At 44.3% G+C, this 26,061-nt stretch overlaps 1 protein-coding gene across 1 annotated transcript in view; it reads right to left on the reverse strand.

The window, feature by feature from the left end:
* The window catches only part of meis1b (Meis homeobox 1 b), a 104,262-nt gene that overhangs the window by 65,328 nt on the left and 12,873 nt on the right, over positions 1 to 26,061 (reverse strand). Inside the window, exon 7 of the mRNA XM_056291367.1 lies at positions 22,016 to 22,127. Within this exon, the coding sequence (XP_056147342.1) occupies positions 22,016 to 22,127 (112 nt within the window). The remainder of the gene's footprint in view (positions 1 to 22,015; positions 22,128 to 26,061) is intronic.

Raw genomic sequence — 26,061 nt, forward strand, 5'->3', positions numbered from 1 at the left:
AATCGGGTCGAAATTAGTAATTGCTTCCTATGATCAAAGGCAACCCCCTTGGAATAATTGGGGTAAATGACAAGCGACTTGCGATATAAAGGCTGGTTATTTCAAATGATGACAGTTTTGTGGACCCATGGTCACAGTTCCAATAATCAAGGCAACTGGTGATTCCTTTATGGGGTCTACCTGTAATTAAAGAGAGGCTGACATGCCCTTTCTCAACACATGTTTTAACATTGGGAGTTTGAATCATAACCGAAAATAGGTGTGGTTTTATGAATTCAAAGCTACTGGCTACGGTCTTCCTGGGTGGGTGGGGCTCGGTACCGCTCGTCACTTGTTATTTACAAAAAATGTCGGATAGCGAGAGCGAGAGCGAAATCCTCTGTGAGGATCACAGTTTCGAGGGGGAGGATTCGGTGATACAAATAACTGTTAGATAGATGATAGATATTTAGATAAATAAATAGATAGACAGATCGATAGATAGATAGATAGATAGATAGATAGATAGATAGATAGATAGATAGATAGATAGATAGATAGATAGATAGATAGATAGATAGATAGATAGATAGATAGATAGCAATACATTGTAGCAAGATCGATAATAAAGTCTCAGCAAAATAGCACAAACTTGAGCCAAGTAGCTAGCAGGACGGGGTGAAAGAATGGCTTCTCCGTGGTTTTATAGCATCTCGCTACGGACACACCTGATATGCAAATTGACTGGTGTCTACGTATCCACCGGCACAGTTTGTCATTGGACACCATCTACAGTCAATCACAGATCACTCTCGAGTGGCCGTGGACGCGCTGTTTTGGCCGCTGACTTTCTCTGTGGTCACATTCCAACTCGGAACGTAGCCTATCAACAGGAATGTTCAGATTTTGATGTCAGTATCACTTTAAGGTGTGCTGGAGGTTGCTCGTTCCGACTTAGATAGCCTGAGACATGTATGAAGCAAGTACCCTCTATTTCTTCTTTGCTATCCAAGCTGAGAGAAAGTGATATACAACGCCTCATTTGAAGGTAAGGTACTGAATAAACACCCAATGAATGCTCTCCTACTTGTGAGCTAGTTACAAATGTGTGTGTGTGTGTGTTTTTATATGCCAGTTGTGTGTGAGGGACCATATACATACCGAGTGCTTGTGTGTATGTGCACATGAGTGTTTGAGCCTTTTTATGCCTATTGCCTGTGTGCGCATGTATATGGCTACAGTGTAACCCTTTTGTATTGTATGTGTGCACACTTCTGCTGATGTGTGGATGCATATTGGTATGCGTGTTGATGTGTGTGTGTTTGTGTGTGTGTGTGTGTGTGTGTGTGTCCTGTTACATGTCCCTGTGCACACAGACACATAGCAGCTCCCTGTATATGAATGTCTGTGCTTCTATGTGCGCTGGGTGACTCTGGACCATTATGGGCTGCAGGACTGTTGACATAGCCATAGGTGACAGCAAAAATGTCATTGTAAATGTGACTGCTCTCTCCGTGCCATTTCCCTGTGAAGGGTCATCACCACAGGCAGCCTGACACGCTGCAAACTGTGCCCGAGCCCAGGGGCACCAGGCTCGACATTAAACCACTCCTCTAACGTGCGCGCACACACACACACACACACACACACACACACACACACACACACAGACACACACACACACACACATTAACACAACTACAAATGGAAATAAACCAGCGCACACTTGCACTACACGCACACGTGCGCACACACACACAACACACGGAGACAGACACACATGGGCACAGACACGTTTTAACATATACAGACAGACTTCATTTCATCAACTAAACACAAATTTACAAACATGCATAAACCGAACACACACACACACACACATCCAATATCCAGCAGCATCACTGTTTCCTTTTATTCTCGCTGACAATTAAGTCAAGACAGAGAGAAACAGAGAGCGTGAAAAAGAGAGAAAGAGGCAGAGAAGAGAGCACAAGGAAGAAAAAAAAGAGTACAACTTGAGCTGATTGTGTGAGGCCTTGAATTTACCCTTTCATGTTGGACACTTTTGCTGTGTAACTATTGATTTTGTTTGCCCTTGCCATTGTCCTGCCTTTCTCTTTTTTTCTCATCTGAAGGTAGTAGGCTGGTGTGGGTTCAAATGGGAGCACGTTCAACTCTGCCCGATTCTCTGCCCCAGTAAAGGGACACACACACACACACACACACACACACACACTGAAAACCATCTTTTGCCACTTGGTGTGCACGTGCAGATACACACATAGATGCACACATGGCACATGAACGTGGTAGGATTCTTAAGCTTTCAGCCCTCCTGCTTCACTCTCTTTTTCTATCTCGTGCAGCCTTCTCATTTGTTTTTTGTTACCTTCATCTCCACACTTTACCCATACTCAAAGCCGGGTTGAATGAGGTTGTGTAGAAAGAGAAAAACAAAGAAATACAGAGAAAAATAAAGAGAGAGAGAGAGTCAAATGGATTGTGGAGGGGGGGGGGGTAGGGTAGGAACAGCGGGTGAGGGGACAAGGACCCTAACAAAAGCTAAGAGCACTTAAAAGCACAATGGTACCGCGGCCCTTTGCAAAAGTCAGCTGACGTGCTGAAGGGCGTTCCAAAGTCCTTCAATGGAGGCGCGGGACAAAAGGCCAAATTCTATTGATGGAGCCTCCAACCATACGGAAAAAAATATCCTAGTTGAACTTCTTAATGAACTGGAATTTGGTGATATTTTTTTGTTTTTTTGGGAGGTTTTTTTTTGCTTCACCAAGCTGACTGGAGAAAGCTATGGGGGTGCAAGTGTCTTTCTGAATAAACTGAAACATAGCAACAACAAAAAATAACTTTCATTACCGACAACACTGCTATACTCGCGGGAGAATGTAGCAGGCTGCTGGGGCTTCCTTTTCTAGATTGCAAAAATGTCTTGAAAATAAAGCTTTTAGTATCAACAAAGCCAATGACACTATAATGATATATCCATGTTTGGGGGTGTAGGATCTATTTACCAAACTAGGGCCCGGGAAGTCGATTTCACAAGAGTAACTGAGAAAAGCGGTAGCTTGTGCTTTTGCCTGTGCACTTTTCATATGGTAGCTGTGTCTGAGTGACACAGCCTCTGATAAACACTATAATACACAGGGATTTTCCTACTCATGCTAGCCTATCAGTGTCAGCCAAACTGCAGTACAGTAGCTAGATAATAGAGGAACGCTAACCCCGCGGTGGTGCAGGCTAATAATAGCACATTAGCTTCCCATGCTTTTTGGACTAACAGCAGGTCTTACATGGTGAGGAGCATTATGAAGGAGTCTTCTGTGGTCTGTGCCTAGAGGCTAAAGTTACTGAGAGAGATCATTTGGAAAACAAGTTGCTAAACGGGCAGCAGCCAAATTGATTCTGGTTGCAGTTTTGAAATACTATGTTCATATTACAAGTTACACTAATACTTCTATGAAGCCCATGCTTATAAACCCACTTGAGTGTGCTTATGATGTATAATAAGCATGTTTATAATGTGATATCAAATTATGTATAAGGTCCTATAGCCTTTATATATTGTCGTATGGTTATAAGACAATATATTAAGGTCATTATAAAGACTAAGATTGCTTTTTAATATGCTCAAAGTGTCTTGTAAATACTGGTTTTTTGGAAGGCCAATTTACATTTTCACCTCTTTACATGAAAAGCCTCTAAACAATCTTATCAAGACAAACTTGCAAAGACAGAACAGGTCAAGCAGTCAGTGTCTTGCTTCAGGGCACTTAAACAAAACATAGCGGTAGACCCACACTGGCTGTTTTTGGGGGACTGAAGCAATGTTTGAATTTTTTCATTAAAGGGAGGTCTTTCAACACATTTGACCACCCTGCCATCTCCAAAGGCAAGAGTAATTCTTCTTGAGCTGGAGTTAAAACCAGCAACCCACAGATAAGCCATATTTCTAATCTACACTACAACTACAGCAACCAACTTATTGATTGAACATTGCCATGTTTCCCCTAAAAAAACAACAACCAAAAAACCCCCCAAAAAAAACACAGCCATGGTGCCTTTCCACTTCCTACTCCCTGTCAGTGTAGACTGATAGGCACAGGATGTGGTATTGAGAAGGAATGGACGATTTGTAGTCCTATCAGTCTCCCCATACGTAGGCTAGATAAGGCTTTCGGGACAGGGACATGGACAGAGGAAGAGGAAGTGAGTGGGTTTTACAGCGGGTCTACTTCCTGTGGAACAGGGACCTATGTGGATACGAGTGATATAGCCCCCATTCTAGAGAAGCAGGCGCTCTCACTACACAATCCCACCGAGTGACTTCCTGAAGGGGGCAGACCTCTCTGAGGGGAAACTTCCTGTAGAACTATGACCTCTCTGGTGCTATTTCCTCTCAAGAGAGTCTCAGTGGAACAAAGAGAGCCAGGAGTGCCCAAGGGAGAAGGAATGTGCATACGTGTGTGTGTGTGTGTGTGTGTGTGTGTGTGTGTGTGTGTGTGCGTGTGTGTGTGCGCGTTAGTGTTTTACTCTCTGCCACTCAGGCCTTTATTCAAAAGGTTATCATAGATGAGAATCTCACCCCAGTCCCTGCATATCTCTTTGAGTTTCACTGGCTTGGAGCAAGAAGGGATGCTCAGGTTACAGCTGAATGTGTGCATGCTTGTGAGTAAGTGTGTGTGCGCGTATGTGTGTGTGTTTACATGTACGTATGTGTGTTTACATGTACGTGTGTGTGTGTGTGTGTGTGTGTGTGTGTGTGTGTGTGTGTGTGTGAGAGAGAGAGAGAGAGAGCCTAAGTACCCACACAAAGTGTGTTGCTGTCTCTCAAATACTCTAAACAAACGCACCCCCCTTAGCCCACCCTGCTAACCTTGTGTTTACTTTTGTGCTATCTGTCCCCCCCCCCCTTCTATCTTTCTTTCCCCTCTCTTTGGTCTGGCTCAACCCTTAGGAAAGCTTGACATGGTCTTTATCTTTCAACTAAATCCCTCCAGCAGGTATCCATGTCAAAAGAACCTGTGGTGGGGGGGTGTGTGAAAGGGGATAGTATGTTTGGCCTAGGTCAACTATGGGTCACGCTTTGGCCCAGTTTATAAGGTCCACCTACCGGCCCAACCATTCAATCTTCTTCCTGCAAATCTCCCACTTCCAGGCTTACCTGGGGGTCAAAACCATGTACCTAATGTTAACCTTAAAATGTTCCTCTGCAAATGAGAGAGACATGTAGAGGGACAGACATGCAGCCAAGGTCCAAGGACAAATTCTAACCAGAGATGCTGAGCTAAGGCCTGTTCTCAAAATGGCATTCATCAAACACCTAAGCCATCAGGATGCCCATATATTTCACATTTTCAAGCAACAAACTAACTCTCTCTTCAACAGCTACTTATATGAGGGCCTGGTTCAAGCTGATGGGCATCTTGACTCTTGTGAGGATCGATCATTGGCTCTTAGAGGAAAAGCCGTCTAACCACTCATCCACCGTGGCTGAAAATTTCTTGAAACATTCCGCTTGGGTTGAATAAGAAACACAGACAACATACTTACTGCTACACATAATGGAAAAACTATTCCCAACATAATTTTTAACTATAGTCAACACCTTGGAGTGTGTGTGTGTGTGTGTGTGTGTGTGTGTGTGTGGAGGGGGGGGCAGTCCAATCGAGAGTGGGTCCACCAATCACAGACAACACAATTAAAGTTACGTCAAGCCATATCCAATGTGAGGAAGAAGAAAAAAAGAAAAAATAATCCACGGAGATGCCGGTTTCCACCAAATATGGCGCTTCTGCTTGTGTTTTGCTGGCATGAAATTGGCTTTGTGTGGGTGTCGTTTGGAGAGCGGGCTAGTAAATTCACCAGCTCTTTTGTTAGAGAAGGGGGGCTTCATGCATAATGTTCTTAGCCAGGGAGGTCTGGAACTGTGTCCATAAATTGAATTATTTCAGTTTGAGGGAGAGAAAGAGTAGGAGAAAGCAAGCCAGGGAGAGAGAGCGATGGAGAGAGAGAGAGAGAGAGAGAGAGAGAGAGAGAGAGAGAGAGAGAGAGAGAGAGAGAGAGAGAGAGAGAGAGAGAGAGAGAGAGAGAGAGAGAGCGAGGGAGAGAGAGAGAACAAGAGGGAAAGAGACAGGGGGGGAGAGAGAGAGAGAGAGAGAGAGCAAGAGAAGAGGCAGAGGGAGGTTAGATCGAGAGAGGGGAAGAGAGAAAAAGCCAGAATGAGTACGAGCTTGTGGGTGTGTGTTGGGTTTGCGTGTGAACACATGCATATGTGTTGGATAGACGGGGACTCGTTCTTATTCCATGGGGTTCACATTGACAAGTGAGAATATACACCGAGATGCATGAGATTACAGGAGAGACCAAATGTTAGCCTCCAGCTGAAAGCTAGCAGTTTAAAAAAAATAAACAGCTCTCTGGATGAGACCACTGTCGTGCCGTTACCACACAAAAAAAAGACCACCTTCGCAGAAAAAATGACTCTCGGCAAAAAGTAGAACATATTAACAACAGGTGATGAACCAATTATTGGCCCTGTGGTCAACATTAACTGAGATATATCATGTCAAGTATACCAATTCATCTATATGTATTTTAAATAAGTACTATATTCAATGTCTAGCCATCACAAACACTGAACAATATAGGTTAGTGTGGGAGGATTGCACAAGCATGTGTTTGTGTGTGTCTTGAAGGAGGGGGGGGGGCAGAATTTGTAAAAAATATTCCTGACACAATATAATCGTTGGAGGACCATATGGCAAACTGGTAGCAAGCCATTTATCCTTATCCTCTTTGGAGGCTAAAATTAGCACTTCGCTGTTTGTGGCTTAAAGCCGGACTCCAACCACTGTGATAGGGCTAATAATAATAAAAAGAACCCCAGCTGGCACATCGAATCCTCCTCCCCCTACACTGTCTTTCTCTCTTTTCCTCTATCTGTATCCCTCTCTCTCTCTCTCCTTATCCCTCTTCATGCTATGGTTTCTCTCTTTCGCACCCTCCTCTCTCTCTTGCTGTATCTATATTTAATTCTCTCTCTCTCTCCATTTACACTCTTTCCCCCCAACTTTTCTACATCCTTATCTTCCTTACTCTGTCTTTTGCTCTCTACATCCCTCCATCCATCTTTCTGTGTTACTCTCTCTCTCTCTCTCTCTCTCTCTCTCTCTCTCTCTCTCTCTCTCTCTCTCTCTCTCTCTCTCTCTCTCTCTCTCTCTCTCTCTCGTTTTTCCTCTCTCCATCCATACATTGATCATTTTACCAAAACAAGGGTTGACAGTAATTCTTCATGGTGAAATATCATAATCAATTTTTTTATGTTTTAATGTCATATTTTGATGAAAATTATAACTATATAACTATTTACATTGTTATTGTTACAAGTGGTGCAACGTATACTTTTTTTGCCTTTGATAGCTATAAAAAGGTAATTATACCTTTTTTGACCCAATGCTATAATTTTCAGAGCAAAATCTATCTCAGTAGAGTAAAAGGGAGAGTATCGACATAGTACAATTATTGCTTGAGCCAGGTTCACTTTAAGTCCATTTGTCAGGAAGGCCAGGATTTCCTAAACACGGACCCCCCTGGCTAGCTTAAGCGCGTAGGATGACTGGGCTAATCTCTTTATCAAAAGCTTAAATAAACGTTTGCTGTGTGTGTGTGTGTGTGTGTGTGTGTGTGTGTGTGTGTGTGTGTGTGTGTGTGTGTGTGTGTGTGTGTGTGTCTATTTTCATGTTTGTTCATGTGTGCACCACAGGGGACAAACAATGCTATGCCACTGAAACAGAGTGCTAATACCCCATTTATTTGCTCACTTCAACAGACTACCCTTCCTCTCTCTCCTCTCATCCCACCCACTAAACAAGCCATTGAACAAACCATCACTCTTTTGCACCATCACCAGTTTGGCTTTGCATTAAAAGTAGGGATGTTGCCTTTGAAATGGTTTAAAACTACAATGCTGCTGAGATAAATCTGCATTGTTGCGCTGCCCCCAACAGGAAAAATTAAGGGGGAAAAAATCCAGGCTTTTCTCTCCTTGCAACTTCTCAGAAGTTGTAAGGAATAATGTGATGTAAGGAATAATGTGATGTAAGGAATAATGTGGCAGCTAGATGTTTCAGAAACAGAGTTTTGTGTCGTCACACACTAGTTCAACCCAACTGTGTAAAACTCAAAAAAGAATTGTCGGCATGCCTAAAGCACGACACTAAAATAATGGAGCATGATGCTAGATGAAGGGAAACCTGTGCAATTGCCAGTACAGTACAATTCATTTAAATACATAAAAAACCCCACTCAAAATGACTTCATCTCTCTGATGTAATTCCCCTTCTCCTCCGCCTTCCCCTCACTCCCTCAACTGTCCTGTCAGCCACCGGCAGAGGTGATAGGCTAATGTCTCCCGTCTGCTATCAGGGCTGTTTCCTGAAACGTTAACATCAATCTGATGAGGAACCTCTTGAGTCCTGAGCTCAGCGCTCCTTCAGGGAAGAGGAAAAAAAAAGGAACAAAGAGTGAGATGATGATGATGATGAGAGAGGGGTGAGGTGAGAAAGACAGACAGACAGACAGACAGTGAGAGAGTGAGGGAAAGCGAGTGAGAAAGAGAGGCAAGAAGAGAGAGAGAAAAGAGAGCGAGATGAAAGAGGAGAGGCAGAGACACAGAGACAGAGAAGGAGGGGCAAAAGAGATAGAAGGAAAAGGAGTTGGAGGTCTTTTTGGTAAACACATGTGGTGCATTATGACACAGCACTGATGAGTCACTCCATCAGATTCCCCATCTACCTGTGTACGTGCGTGCGTGTGTGTGTTTGTGTGTGTGAGTTTCCTGGCACTTTGGATAGTGTGTGAGGAGCAGTGTCAAATTTTGTATATTCTCTTCTTTCATAAAGATTATCTTCTTTTACATAGTTCCTATACAAAAAAATAAAAATAAGAAAAGCCCACTTAAATGTCCAATCTCACACTTGAATGAGCTTGGTCTCAACTCTGACATACTCACTGCTGACTCACGCGGTGAATGTGTCATTTTTCAATCTGCTTACATTTGTCATACAAAGCTAAAGACGTTCATCCTGACAGTAGATGTCTTGGCGTCCGGGTAGCATACTGGTCTATTTCGCTGCCTACCAACATCACCGGTTCGAAGCCAGATGTGGGTATGTGTCCTGGTCGCTGCACTAGTGCCTCCTCTGGTCGTTTGGGGCGCCTGTTCAGGGGGGAGGGGGGAACTGGGGGGGAATAGCGTGATCCTCCCATGCGCTACGTCCCCCTGGCGAAACTCCTCACTGTCAGGTGAAAAGAAGCAGCTGGCGACTCCACGTGTATCGGAGGAGGCATGTGGTAGTCTGCAGCCCTCCTTGGATCGGCAGAGGGGGTGGAGCAGCAACTGGGATGGCTTGGAAGAGTGGGGTAATTGGCCGGGTACAATTGGGGAGAAAAAAGGGGGGAAAAATCCAAAAAAAGAAAAGAAAGAAAAGTGGGAAATCTAACCTTCTTGACCCCTGTCAGAATGAATTATATAACCTAAGTCGGTGCACACTAAAATGTGACTTGGGAATAAAATAATGAAATGTTCGCCGGATCCTCTACATGATCTTGAAACAATGAAACATTACTCATGAAGTAAAAATCTATACATGCACAGTTTTGGATATGAACCTCTCTTATCCTGGTCTATTTACTCTGTGTCAACTGAAATTCCCGATTACAGATGAACAGAATTGGAAAGATAACATTTCAAAAGGCAAATCTTTCGCCATGTTTACCCACTGAACTTTTTTCCTTGTCATAATCTCCCCACCCTGAAACACAAGGGACTCATACAAGGAAAAGTGTGTGTGTGTAAATAGTATCTTTTAGCAAACACCAGTAATTAGGTGTAGGCATTTGGCATTCGCACCACTCGCAAATGAAAGAAGAGCGCTTCCTGTAAACAGCCAGCGAGAATGTGTGTACATCATTAGCATGCCACAATTATAGCGTGGGAGCTAAAGATACATTTCCCTCCCTGCTTGCAGTCCCTCGCCGGAGCAAATGAACTAGAACCTCTGTTTTTCAAACGGACGGCTGTTGCACACTCGCCTGGCGCGCCTGCCAACTAACAGGCTAGCGACACCAACTTTGTTCAGTTTATGGCGTGATGCGACTGCATAGACGGGTTTACAGGCGTTCAATACGTGGCCAACCTCAAACAGGTTGAGAAGCATTTCAAGGCACTGATGATTCGGAGGATTTCGGCATAAAGGTTTTCAAAGCAGAACGTATTCGAGTCAATCTGGAGGATGACAGGAAAGGAAGAGGACGGAGGAGAGAGAGAGGAAAACGAGAAGGACTATTTCGTGTGCGTGCCTGTCACAGATGAATATATATTTCATGTAAATTGTCCACACATGGCATATTGCAATGGCTCAAGCCAGACTTTTGCATTTGTTTGGTCATGCAAACATGCCCACATGTAACCACGTGAGAGGGAATAAGAGAAGGATTTACATGAGAGAAGACAGATACAGAGTGACAGAGAGAGAGACAGAGAGAGACAGAGAGAGAAGGGAAGTCAAATCAAGTCAAGTCAATTTTATTTGTACAGCCCAATACCACAAATTACAAATTTGCCTCATTGGGCTTTACAGCAATACAACATGCTGTCCTTAGACCCTTGCATCGGATAAGGAACAATTCCCTAAAAAAAAAAACCTTTAACAGGAAGAAAAAATAGGACGAAACCTCAGGGAGAGCAACAAGAGGAGGGATCTCTCTCCCAAGACGAAAAAGGAAACCAAAAACATGTTATCTGTATTCTAAATATGATCCAATTTAAACTGAATAACACTGGCGGTGCTTGAAAACAATAGAAGAAGGACAGGGGTAGAGAGATGGTGAGAAAGAAACCAAGAGAACGGGACATAGGGATGTTCAAAGTGAGAGAGAGAGAGAGAGAGAGAGAGAAACAGACAGACAGACAGACAGAGACAGAGACAGACAGACACCAGACAGAGAGAGATAGGGAGACAGACAGACAGACAGATAGACAGACAGAGACAGAGACAGACAGACAGAGACAGACAGACACCAGACAGAGAGCGATAGGGAGACAGACAGACAGAGAGACAGACAGACAGAGCGAGAGAGTGAGAGACAGACAGACACAGACAGACAGAGAGACTGACAGACAGACACAGACAGACAGACAGACAGACAGACAGACAGACAGACAGACAGACAGACAGACAGACAGACAGACAGATGGTAACTAATTACGCATCTGGTTTTTATACTGCACCCATATATGTTCTGATTCCTTGTATCTGTCTATGTATAAGTACATGCTCGGTATATGCTCTGATTTTTTTGCTTCGTTTGTAATGACTGCTTTGGCAATACAAGTGCCTATTTGTCATGCCAATACAGCACTTCTGAATTTGAATTTGAGAGCGAGAGACAGAGACAGACAGAGAGCAAAAGATAGGGGGACAGAGAGAGCAAATTCAAAGTTTTGATACATTCTCTGACCAGACTAAAATGCAACATCTACTTGGGGAAATTAGTGTCAGCGCCATAGATGCAGCAAGATATGTCAGTGCACGTCACAACCTAAGAGACAACCAGCACAACACACAGCAGCCTAACTTAGTCTCCTCACAACTCATGCTCTACCTTTTCATTTACTTCTCCTTCTTTATTGTTATTGTGATTGTTATTGCTGTTTCATTGTTTCTTTACTGATCAGTATAATGTGTTAATGTTCATTATTAGTCTTATTGTGTACTGTCCAAATTGCACTTTGATGCTTTGGCAACATTGTTTTTAAAACTTTCATGCCAATAAAGCCCTTTGAATTGAATTGAATTGAATTGAGAGACAAGCAGATACAGAGAGACAGAGAGAGACAGACAGACACAGACAGACAGACAGACAGACAGACAGACAGAGAGAGAGAGACAGACAGAAACAGACAGACAGACAGACAGACAGACAGACAGACAGACAGACAGACAGACAGACAGAGAAAGATAGAGACAGAGAGACAGAGCAAGAGAAACAAACAGACAGACAGACAGACAGACAGACAGACAGACAGACAGAGACAGACAGACAGTAAGAGAGAGAGAGAGAGAGAGAGAGAGCAACTGTTGAAATATGAGGCTCACATGATGATGTAGTATACTCCAGGCCTCAACAAACGCATAGCATGAATCCCCAAGTCAAACGGGACAAAACAAATACACTTTTACGACTTTTACTCTCTCGCCGAAAAAATGTTCAGTCAAGCCCCCGAGAAACAGAAAAGCGGAGCACCTGAGTGACAGGAAAAGCAGAGGCGTACGTCACATGTGAAAAGAAAGGAGAAAGAAAAGCAGAGGGAAAGAGGGATCTTGATTTTTGCCTTGTTATACACACATTTGTGTGCCCTGTTAGCTAGCTATATGTTTGATTTAAAAAGGAGAGGACAAGCCGGGTTAAGCGGGTGGAGATGGTCGAGTTTGTTTGCTTGTCTTCTTAACTCTTTTTACACATGGCCCGATTGGCTGGATGACACCAGCCTTAATCCTCAAAGCAAACGGGCCCCCTCAGTGTGGGAACCTGATACAATTTCCCCTTTTTCCCAATGGGGGTAAACTCAGAGCCGCGCAGCATCAACTCATCTGAAAAGAGGGCAATAAAGTCATCGAGGACTATCATTTTCTGGGAGGCGGGTGACTACATGTTGGCTGAAGCGCCGGACACCGCGATAAGAGGTCGTAAAGATCTCAGCGAAACCAGGAGAGAGAGCGAGAGGTCATGATTGGACAATCAAAGCTGAAGCATCTCTTTTCCCAGGTAACTAGAGATAATCGTGTTTGAGATGCAATAAATCTAAATGCACTGGTGAGAAACACTGAATAAACACTGCTACTGGCATCACTGAGCTGTTGAGGATTTTTTTTTTTTGCTCTCTTTGTTTTATCGTTTTGAGAAACAATTAACCTCTTGCCTTTCACATATTGATTTTTGTAAAGGACATCCGAACACAAAGTTAGGTGTCTTGAACTGCAGAGCTGTAAATGTGTCTCAACACATGGTCACACCTGCAGACGTGTACACACATGCAACTAATGCACAAATATAGTGACGCACATGCATACACAAACACATTGACCCCTATGAGAAACACAGAGAGGGCTTCAGCTGGCCCTGGCCACTGCTATCTCAACGCTAAACTCGACACAGGCATGCATGCACGCACGCACGCACGCACGCACGCACGCACGCGCACACACACACACACACACACACACACACACACACACACACACACACACACACTGTAACCCCCTGTGGGACCTATAGAGTGAGCTTTAGCTTGCCCGGACACTCCTCTTTCACCTACGAGATATTGCTGTTTGGTGCCACAGTGTACGCCTCAATAGACTCCCCAACAAGACTCAGCAGCACTTTACAAACTCATCAGGGAAAGCCACTCTCTCCCTTCACATGCTCTGTCTTTCTCTATCTCTCTCCCGACTCTTCTTCTCCTATGCACATGCTTTCATTTGTACATACACGCCTAATTCACAAACACGCGTGGCACATACGACTGTAGTCTGCCTCGAAACGCTTTCAGTAATTCATTCTGAGATCCTGGTTTACTCTACTTTACCCCCCACCCCTCTCTCCTCCATCTCTAATATATTCCCCAGGCTAATCAAAGAGGCCGCATACCTTTTAGCTAACCTCACAGTCTTCCATTTAAACAAATTACAGGGCAGAATGGACACCAATAAGACAATTATGAACTGGAAAAAAAAACTCCTTGGTAAAAGCTAGACAATATCTAGACACCTCCATACAACCTACTATTTCAATTCCGCTCTTTATCTATCTGTTTAACACTGTTAACAGGCTGGAGTATCTCTTGCTGTAAATATAGCATCATGCATTGGCAATAGGGAGCAGTTATTATTTTCCATTCAGGAAACATTTTAAATCATCACCTGAAGCTTATCATTAACTATTTATCTAGTGTAGCCTGCCTGTAAGAATGTTACTGTGATGAGATTCATCATTATTTATGCTAATTTGTAACATAAGTCACTGCTTAATAGTAAGTATAGCCATTTCTCAAACGGTGGATATCTTTTCGGAATGAATGTCATTAGGTGTACAGTGATACAGTCTATTGTTTAGTTTGAAAAGTCCCTTTGCACTGTATGTGATTTCCTGTGATCTTTATGTCATGACTGTCAGGATGCATTGTAGAGCTGTGTAAGTTAAATTTGTTTAAATTTATTACACTTGGAGAGACTTTCATATGTCAGATATTTGTTAATTGCAGCTAGGGAGAGGAACAGTGGATTGTCACTGAGAGAGAAAATGGGTGTTGCTTTAAATACCCATTCAAACAAACACACACACACACACACACACACACACACACACACACACACACACACACACACACACACACACACACACACACACACACACACACACACACACAAACATGCACACAGAGTTCTTTCTTCCAGTCTACTGGACAATCGGACCAATTAATTGGTGACTTTGAGGGGGCCAAGAGAAGCAACATGATTGGTTGGCCCTGGCCTGGATCCCAATTGGCTGGTACCCCTGTCTGTCCCCGTTTGCCCGCCCCTGACTTAGAGACTGGCCTATCATAATAACTTCTATCAGGCTTGACCTTGTTGGATGGCACAGAAGTCAAAGGATGGATGGATGATTGATAAATGGATGGATGAATTATAAATTAATGGATGGATGATAATATCAGCAGCACTCCAGCCTGATCAATGGAGTAAAATAATGATTTCTGCATGGGAGGGGGACTTTATATGGTACATGTCACTGACTGACGGCATCAGATACAGCATAGTAATTCTTAATACATGAACGGTGGGCAGTGTTTAAGTGTTGGGGTACTCTAGTCACTTAAAAATCCCCCTCACTTAACAGGGAACCATCGACTGACAACACATTCCTGTTCAAAGCAATACTACGACATAGAACTTACAGCCAGAGAGAGGGCCAGCAATACCAATATCCTAAACCATTATTCAACTGTTGGCCAGTAATCACCTCAACAATACCAGTTGGATAAGGGCCTTGTTGAGTGCCAGCTAACATAGTTTTTCCTTGCCAGGATTCAAATCGACAGCTATCCATTGACAAGTACCAAACTGTCTTAAGGCTGGGCAGCAACTCTCAACTGTTGCCCTACTCACTTCATACTACTGATAATGTGTCCAAAGACAAGGTTTATATAATGTGTGATGAGGCCTGCACCAAAATATTATAGTCATTCATTGACTACTCACCCAGTCATTTATGTAGTCATTCATTCTGACAGGTCAACAGAATCAGAGTCCCTCAACTGATCAAGCAAAGTATTTGTCCAAGAATTTCCCATTACATACTAACAGAAATGTTGCAAGGACAGGGCGTTTAACACAGTGGGATTGGACATTACAAGATGTAAAATGCACACTAGGCAACACATATCGTACTGCACATACTGTATTGTTTAAACATACAGACATTTACTCCTCCTATATATCCATCCATCCATCCATTATCCAAGCTGCTTACCCGAATTTGGGTCGCAGGATGCTGGAGCCTATCCCAGCAGTCATTGTGGGGCAGGCAGGGAGACATCATGGCATAGGGCCAACACATTCACACTTAGGGACAATTTTAGTACGGCCAATTCACCTGACCTACATGTCTTTGGACTGTGGGAGGAAACCAGAGCACCCAGAGGAAACCCACGCAGACATGGGGAGAACATGCAGACTCCACACAAAGGACGACCTGGGATGACCCCCTCAAGGTTGGACAACCCCGGGCTTCGAACCCAGGACCTTCTTGCTGTGAGGTAACCACACTAACCACTGCGCCACCATGCCGCCCTCCTATACATTACTTTCAAAATGTTACTGTTGTGTTTAATTTAATGAGAGCTACATGACAAACCCAACAGAGTATATTCCTTGGTGGCAAATTTCCTAGGTCAACAAAGCTGATCCTGATTTCAATTCTGATTCTCAACCTGGATTTAGTCTGGATATAGTATCTGTTTGGTTGAAGTGGGAATCACACCAACAACCCTATTGTCCACAGCGCACAGACACCTTAGCCAGTGTTAGCCAAATAGAGATGATAGATTTGGTTTCAGACATGTCTGAGGCTCCTACAAACCACAGCAGCCCAAGCGAGCTGGATATCAGACCAAGTCAGAATCCTCAGGCCTCCACTCAGAGAGCAGAAATGTATGCAGACAATAACAGGCAGCCTAACAGGGTGCTGTTTGCCTTGGCCTGGCACACTGTTGTCTTTACAGACAGTCTGGATAATTGGCGATACATATCTAATATCGCCAGTCATCACCTAACTCCCCAGACGCTTCGGACAAGTGTGCGCATGTGGAAGGTGTGGATGACCCTGTAGCTTTTAAAAACAAGAGGGGAAAATCACGCAGCAACTCTATGCTGCTCAGCTCAGCTCTGCTAAAATCCACATCCCTACAGCTGCCCGATTCAGTGCCTGAATGTTATTCTGTTTCCCTTACATGCCAGGTCCTTGGAGAAGCCAGGACGGGAGGGGCGCGGGGTGTCTTTACAAATTCACACAGGCCGACAGAGGCACTTTATACACAGGGAGAAAAAAGAGAAGGCTTGGTCATGTCCGTTAGGGATCGCCTCTATTGCAGGCATGCATGCTCCGTTAACTTTTCTTCTGCCCTTCAAGCATTACTCTTTACAGAAAAGAGAGAAGTGGAGTCTAAGTCAGAGCAACTACAATGTGGCTTCTCCAGAGGGCTTCTGGGTTATAAACAAAGGACTCTGTCGGAGGGGACGTGGCCGACAAACACCCTTGCTAATAGTTTGGGACTAATTAACTCTATGAGCACTCTGATACTCTCTGTTGAGGCTTTTTCAATGTTTACAGAGATCTTCTAGAGAAAGAGAAGACCCCAGTGTTTTTGTTTTTCCCTCTTTGTCTGTTCTTGAGGGAGGTATTGAGACACCCAGGACAGATTTTAATGACATATGTGACGCAAATGTGATTCACAATGCGGTCAAAACTGAGCCTTAACCAATAACTTACCACCATATGAACATCGTATGCGAAATTTTTATTGATGACAATCTGCTGATGAAGGCCTATGTGGCAAAACATTTGTTGGAAAGATGAGGGTTTCATTTCTGAAATGGCACACATCCATTTTGAAGAAGAACAAAAAACATCACCCAAGATTCATTATTTATCATTACCAAAAATGCACCCAAAAAAAAAATTTTTTTTCTATAGTTCTCAACAAAGATTTTCAGTTTCCTCCCATCCTTAGGGGGGGGGGATCACATTTTGGGACTTGGTGATATTGAAAAAGTCAAATATCAAACATTTTTGACTGAATACCTTGATACTGACAATGTGATAACATTTTGCAGAGGACTACTGGTACTTTCATTAAGATTTTCACACACTAGCAAATTTTGAGAAATTATCCTTAGTAATGTGAATACGATGAGCAAGCAGGTAGAGGCATTCTTTGGTCATTTAACGCAGCTAAAAGTCACAAGTTTACAAAACTGAATCACTTTATTGTAATGCAGCCTTTCTGAGTAATATTGATATTATATCAATATATTACACTGCTCCATCAAATTTGTTTTACTTTTGTCCCAGCCATTATTTCATGAGAGTAGCTGTTCTTTTTTTTTTTGTGAATAAATCTCTTCAACCATTCAATCACAACTAAGCTCAATGGCACGTATGCACAGGCTTCGATCACAATCTCCACTGCATCGCGTGGAAAGACCCCCACAGCGACTCCTCCGGCCCCCGAAAAGAGACACATCTGCAAGGTGGCTGAGACAGGTGGGGCAGAGCGGAGTATGTGTCGGCGCACATCTTCCGTCTCAGGAATCGCCTCAGGAAAAAAAAAAAAAAAAAATCCTGAAAAGGTAGGCAAAAGATGACTCGTTAAAGACCCAAGCCTTGCACCATCCCCTTTTCCATGAGCCGCTTTGCTTCGCTGGAGGGGGGGGGGGGAGAAGTGCTCACTGGGGTGGGCAAGGGTGGGGGGTGGGGGAGGTCGTGGTTGGGGTAAGATAGAGTGGGATGGTGAGAGGGATGGTTGAGAAAGACATTGAGAGGGAAACCAAGCAAAGAGCAGCTGGCTATGGAGAGAGAGTGAGGGAGAGAGGATTGATTGATGGATGGTTAGACAGAGAGAGGGCGAGGAGAGAGATGGATTAATGCCTCGGTGAACTGACAGAGAGAGAGCAAGCGAGAGAGAGACACACACACACACACACACACACACACACACATACAAATAGAGAGGGAAAATGACAGGAAAGAGAGAGTGGGGAGGAAAGGGATTGGTAGATAGATAGACTGAGCAAGAGAGGGAGAGAGAATTGACGGTTGAATGGACAGAGATAGAGAGTGGGTGGGTGGGTGGACGGATGGATGGATGGATGGATGGATGGATGGATGGATGGATGGATGGATGGATGGATGGATTGACGGAAAGCTAGGGAGATAGACAGCAAGTGAGACGGTGAGAGAGAGCAAGACAGAGGATCACAGAGAGAGTGGGGTTGGATCTGTTTATTAGCAGTGAAGGCGGGTGAAGGGGAAGACAGAGAGAGGAAACAGACTTCAGCATTAGCGATGAAAGCAAGTGGGAGAGCAGCAGAGTGAGAGAAAGGTCATGGAACTGTTCTAATGCAGGCAGAGGAGAGAGAGAGAGAGAGAGAGAGAGAGAGAGAGAGAGAGAGAGAGAGAGAGAGAGAGAGAGAGAGAGAGAGAGAGAGAGAGAGAGAGAGAGAGAGAGATCTGAGAAAGGTAATGACAAAGATATTGAGGGAGAAAGAATGGCAATATAGAAAGTAAAAGAACTGAAACACAACAAAAGACAGAGAGACAGAGAGAGAGACAGAGAGGGAGAAAGATAACAGGACAAAAAAATAGGGCAGTTTGTGGAGAGAGTGGGAGGAACCTCAGTAAAAATGGGGGAGGAGAGACTGTACCAGTCACAGAGGAGGGAAACAACATGAAGGAGAAAAAGTGAAACAAAACAAAAAATAAGTAAAATAGGGAGCTAGAGAGAGAGAGAGAGAAGAGTAGGTGGTACATGAGGGAGCAGAAAGGGCAGATGTGAAGATGAAAGGAAGAGTGATGGTGGAGCGGTAGGGGGGTAAAAGGGGAAAGAGAGACTAAAGCTGTTAGGATAGTGAGAGAGTGAGTGGGGTGTGATTTCCCAAACAGACAAATAACAGACTTACTGGGATTACAAAATGAGTTACGCGGAATTCACCCGAGCCACTATGACGTGGCGGTGATCTTTCCTAACCCACATGAACCTGAAACAAATCCAAGATGTCCTCTGGTATTTACTGTTGTCATCGCATCCTGACACTGTGCACTTATGTGTGCAATGAACCACACAGTCATACACACGCACATGCGCACACTCACATATACTACATGCACACATTGTTATGTACAACACAACTTACAAGTGTTGACGTATACTTTGACACACTCCACACACAGACACACACACACGCGCATACTTTATCCTGTCATGAACTTGAACAACAAAAAAGCCCCCACATACACTGGGAAGATTTCAGGGGTGAGGACAAATAGATATATTAACAGACAGAAGGAGAGATGATGATGGTGACAGAGCAGGAAAGAAGGAGAGAGGAGGCAGGCCAACTATTAAGAGTGGGCCTATAACTGGAAGGATGTGAAAAATGAAGTGTCAGTTTGGTCAATAGAGGGCAAAGGTCACAGAAGCAGGAGCCCAAATTCTGCACAGAGCACGCTCATTAGAGCAACCAATCAGGTCGCAGCAGTCTGCGCCAGATCATTACTCATCAGAGGGGGACACACACACACACACACACACAGATACAAAATTGCCCTGTCCATCCATTGTTCTCTGTTTGTGTCATCTCATTTTTTCATTCAGCCTCCACTCCTCTTTCACCACCATCTCTCATTCATCTCTCCTTTTTTACTTCTTTTTCTAAACTCAATCTCTCTCCATCTTAACCACTCTGTTCCAACCCTTACTCTACTGTCAAAGAAAGAGTGTACGCGAATGACAGGGAACGTTTGTGTGTGTGTGTGTGTGTGTGTGTGTGTGTGTGTGTGTGTGTGTGTGTGTGTGTGTGTGTGTGTGTGTGTGTGTGTGAGCAGGTGGATAAAAGACGGAGACACAGAAAGGCGGCTTATTGAGGGATAGAGAGGGAGATGGGGAGAGAGAGAAAAAAGTGCATCAAAATGAAAGAAAAGAGAGGGACAGAGACAAGGGAGGCGGCAGGCAGAGATGAGGAGAGAGGGACAGAGAGAAATATGAAGCAGCGCGTAAGAAACAGAGAGACAGACAGAGACCCACAAATACAAGGGACAGAAATGAAGTGAGCTAGAGACAGAGACCAGCATACGCAGGCAGCGACAGAGACAGGGGAGCACAGATAGAATAGAGAGACAGCAAGAGTGACACAGAAAGATGAATAGAGAAAGAGCGAGAGCGAGAAAAAAAACGGGGAGCGAGAGAGACAGAGAGAATTGTTGGGTCATGCTACGATATAAATGGCTGCCCGCTGAGGTGGAAGGGCAGCAGCCCTCTTTGCTCCCACCCAGGCTCTGCCTCCTGGCTCTGGCAACCCTGCAAAAGGCTCCCCTTCACATCGCTGTCAATAATAAATGAAGTTGCTTTTTTGCCTACAGTTTGTTTGCAACGCCAGTCCCCCCCCCCCAGCCCCCTGCCCCCGACACACACACAAACACCACAGATACACACCACATACTCTCTCTCCCCTGCTATTTCACTCTCTCCCTTCTGTCTCTTTTCTCAATCCAGCAAACAAACATGCACGCATAAGGGGACACACACACACATGAACAAACACCTCGGACAGGGCAAACCAGTCTGGTCAATGCATTCTGGGCAAAACTTTTAACATGTCAGACCTTTTAATAACATCTTGTTGACAACAAGACCACACAACAGCACAATATCAAAGAGAAAATAAGAATCAGGTCTAAGTTACCATTTACTCTCTGGGCACTTGGCTGACGCTCATCAGAGAGCAACGCCAGGACAAGCTGCAATTCCTTGATTGCCAACTTCACAACCTGTCAATCTTAAGGAAGGCAGGAGTGTGACACTGACACAAATTTCAGTAACCCAAGATTTGTCACACGTGGTAAGGATGTGTTAGGAAACTAAACAAGCGCAGGGAATACTGTAGAAAGTAGGTTTCCTACATTATGTAAACCAGTCGGTCAAACCTGGGCATGCATCTCAAAGCCACCCTCTCACAGCTGTCACACTGAGTCCTGAGTCTCTGCCCTGAAAACTATTAATTCTGGGATGACATGCAAATACCATACCAAATGGGCTAGCAATTTAAGCAAATGAAACCAATGGTACACGGATGTACAGGACACTGGGTGCCTCCGAAATGTTTATTCGAGACAAACATGTTTAAGCCCCCCGGAGTGGAGCAGGGAAACCGTCCCTCAACCTCATGTACCTGGCTTCAATCCCTGGGACTCCAAGCAAGTAACTTGCTGTAGTGTCCTTGAGCCAAACACTGAATCCCTGCTGACTCCTGGAGCCTATCACATTACCTGACCTTCCCATTGAAGGAGGCAAGCACAAAAAAAGGGAATTTCCCCGAGCGCATCATATGGGGATCACATGATTATTTTGTTCATATTGTTAATGCGAGTATTCATAGGACTGCCAGAAAATGTCACACTTCATTAGCCCCAACGGTCTGGTGTAGCCTATTCTCTCTCTATTCTGTCGAACCATCGATGTAGCCAAGATGATAGCGCCTCGATCCCTGCGCCGTGTCGAGCCTTTCCAGAATCTCTCTCTGCCCCTTGGGTCCAGCAAACAAATAAATATGGTAACAGCGTGAAGTAAACTAGTGTCCCCTGGGATGTTCTTTGCCCAAAACCTGAACTGAAAACGGTCTCTTACCCTGTTCGCTGCTGTTATCACCGCTGTGTGACGTGTGCCCGCCACTGGACGGTCCCGGTGTGCCACCGGAGCGCGTTGACGCCGTGTCATCATGATCCCTGTTCCAGGAAGTCTGTTGGAGACGACAAAGAGAGAGTCCAGAGTGAGTCGGTAAATTTGGCATTAACCTCGTGTTTATCTTTTGTTGTTGCTATTTATTTATTTATTTTTGTTCTTCCTCACATCAGTAATATGGCTGTTTATACACTTTGTATCATTTGGGAATGAGCATTTTTCTTTTACAGCCCCAGTTACTGAAATCGTCTTTGCATGCCTTTTTGTATGTTATTGGACTGATCTAATACCATGTGCCGTGATCCACATGTCGTACGTATATACTTATAAAGAGGTAAGCGCACACACAGACCCACAACCGGCTTGAGTCCATCTTTTCCACAACACACACACTCGCAGCGCCCTGGTTGTATACCATATAAGCCCCTGTAACAATCATACATAATGAGGATTATTGGGGCTGAGTGAAAAGAAAAGCCAGGATAAATAGTAACCAAACATGCTGTGTTGGTTCCCAGCTCTCCGAGGCAGGCCATCCACGGCTGCCTCCATTTGGCCCAAACCACAAGCAGATGAAAATACAAAACAGCTACAACTTAAGACAAGCTACACCCCGCGCCAGGGAGTGAAGTCATCCCAGCAGACCAGACCCAGAGAGAGAGCGAGACAGAGAGAGAGCGAGAGCGAGAGCGAGAGCGAGAGAGAGAGAGAGAGAGAGAGAGAGAGAGAGAGAGAGAAGGGGGTGAATATGCAACAATGACTGTCATGAAGTAGTAGAGGTCCATTATTTTCTCTGGGAATGAAATGAAAGATGGATGGCCATCTCAAATGACGTTGACTTGAGGTCTACGAGTCTAATTGTCCGACAAAGCAAAGAATGAAGGGGGGAGGGGGTCAGAGACTTGGGGGGGGGGTAATTACGCAAGGTATTACAAAAGAGTAGAGGCCCATTCTTCTAAAGCTTCTAAACATAAATCCTCAAAACAAATCTGACTGACAAAAGTGAATGACCTTCCTGAGCAGATAATCTCTCCTTGTCTGTGAACATGAACAAAAAAAAGACAGAAAAAGACAGCAGTGCATAAACAAAACTGACTTTTAGTTTCACTATCTGAAATTAAAAGTCAGTTCTCTTTCTCAGGAGTGAAACCACAACATAGATGATCGAGTCTAACCTGGACCAAAGCAAAAATAGACAAGATGGCAGTGTGTGCATGTGTGTTTGTGTGCATGAAAGGAAGAGAGCAAGAAAAAGTGAGCAATAGAGTGAGATTAAGAGAAAGAGAGATGGAGAGATGGACGGACAGACAGACAGAGGTAAAGAGGATAAAGAAGGGGCAAGGGAAGGAGTGTGTCTGTTATATAAGCTTGTGTGTGTTCTGATGCTTATGCCTGTGCACGTTCCTGTGTCTGCATGACTGTGTGTGTGTGTGAGACAGAGGGGGGGGGTACACATTAAAACAAAGCAAACCAGAGGGAATTTATAAGGGTCTGTACTTTGTAATAGCTATTGAATCGGAGCAGGGGTCCTGTTGATAGTTGAGGGGCTCGAGCCAGAGGAAGGCTCAATATGTCAGCCATGCACCGGGTGGTCAGCTGCGAATGGTCCAGACAGGAAGATAAAGAGAGGTAATACACAATCCCACACACACACGCACGCACGCACGCACGCACGCACGCACGCACGCACGCACACACACACACACACACACACACACACACACACACACACACACACACACACACACACAAAATGCCCCATGCGGAGATGCTGCGTACTGTTGAAACTAAACCAGATGTTGCCTCTTATCTATCAGTGCCTCTGGAAAGCAACATTAGCGTAGAGGACAGGGGAGAAAAGAGACTTCAAGACAGAGGGAAATGGAATCTTAATGCCTTATCACACAGCAAACTATTGCAAACACACCAAAACACACACGCAAAACATGCACACAACAAAGGCGAACACACACACACAGACATACGCACTGCCTCCCGTTAACGCCGACATGAGCTTATCTTTGCTGTATCAAATGGAATGAAAGCAGGTATCTGAGGGGCAATGTGGTGTTTGCATCACGCTTCTGAGGCAACGTGACGAAATGACTGATATTAAACCACACGGAGAGAGAACAACTGTTTTCAATTCTGGATACTACGCTTGGCTCTGGCTCTCAGAGAGACTTTTGGAGCTGGAGCATAGCATTATGAAAAGGGGAAAAAAAGCATGCATTAAGTCATGACAAAGGGTCTGTTTAAAACAAAATGTAGACAAAATAAAATAGCAGAAAGAAATATACAAGTCAGCAAATTCAACACATTTGGAGTCTATTAGGAGTCCTTTTGATGTTCCTGGTCTATGAAATTATAATCCCTGCTTACATGAGCTGTAAAATTGTGTAATTGTTGTTTTGCAAATTCGGCTTTGAGGCTTTACACCAAAGAGGAAAGTCACTTGACAAAGGATTAACCAGCGTGGCGATTCTGCAGATAAACGAAACGTAAATTCACCCACTGATATCAAGGAAATCATTTTTCGCCGCCCACCTCTGACAAATATTCTCATGCCACACCCCAATAATGAAACGCCAGTGTGTGACCAAAGTACAGAGAAGGAACGTCAGACGTGAGGTAATATGGACCACATGCTCGGCACGCAAACAGTTAATGTAGGGTTTCGCCAGCCCCTCCAAAGCTGCAGCTTTCAAACGTGAGTAGGACTTGTTTATTCGGCGCCCTGCGAAATAAAGAATAAGGCAGTTCCCCAAGGACCTGGAACATCGAGCATAAACACCAAAGTGCTTTGAGTTGAAAAAGAAATGGCTGTGTATCGTTTTTTCTTTCCTTTCTCTTTTCAAATTCTGTAACAAATTCCGCTTGAATAATATAATTAGAAAGGGGTGGAGGTGGGGTGTGTGTGTGTGTGTGTGTGTGTGTGTGTGGCGGGGGGACATGGCAAACTATTGCATTAGCTGTAATTGAACAAAAGAGTACTTTGCCTGTTGGGAGGTAGCCGCTCAGCCCCATGGGAAAGGGGGCGGGGCTGAGACAGGGCCTGGTGGCATCTCCGCGGGGACAGGGAGTCTATTTATAATCACGTTCCGCCCTTGGACGGAACAGGCCCAGTGCTGATCTAACGCACAATTAATACACACATGGCTGAGATCACACAGCATGCACACACACACACACACACACACACACACAAATACCAACAGACATACCTTTTGGTCACAAAGCCTGTGCATGCGCACATGTACACACACACACACACACACACACACACACACACATCTGCACACACAGACAAGCACAAGCATAAAAACAAATATATGTGCATTCCAACAGACAAACTTTTTGATTGAAAAGCCAGTGCGCACACTCTTGCAGTTTTTATCTAGCCCGTGCAAGCGCACACTGACAATAAGCAACATTCAAACTCACAACCCTGACTAAGCAAACGTATACACCTTAATCACATAACATAGTCAGAAAACACACACACACCCTGTGCCAACAAGACTATGGAACACAATGGCGAGACCTCCCTTGAAAATATGGAATATGTAAATTTACAGATGAACAGATGTATAAGCAGAGGATTGGGAAAGAGGACAAGATTTCTGGAAAGAGAGCAAGAGAGAGAGAGAGAGAGAGAGAGAGAGAGAATAAGAAAGCTGTCCCTCTGCACACAACAAAACACTTGATTTATTCAATGTCCCCTTAATGAGCCGCCATGGATTTACTCTCTGCCCCCCCCACCATCCTTTCTTCCCAACCCACTGCCCATTTTACTCTCCCTGCATGTTTCCTATCCCCATCCCGCTCTCCTCTTCCTCCTCTCTCCCTCACTGGTTTCCCCTTTTCTCTCCCTCTGTCTGTTTTTTCTTTCACTCTCTCACTCCGTTTCGTTTTTCACTCTCTCTCTCGCTCGCTGTCTTTCTCTATCTCTCTCACTCATCGTAGCAGGATGTAGATTAATTCAATGCTTA

This window comes from Lampris incognitus, chromosome 13 (genome assembly GCF_029633865.1).
Source record: "Lampris incognitus isolate fLamInc1 chromosome 13, fLamInc1.hap2, whole genome shotgun sequence".
Taxonomy (NCBI): Eukaryota; Metazoa; Chordata; class Actinopteri; order Lampriformes; family Lampridae; genus Lampris; species Lampris incognitus.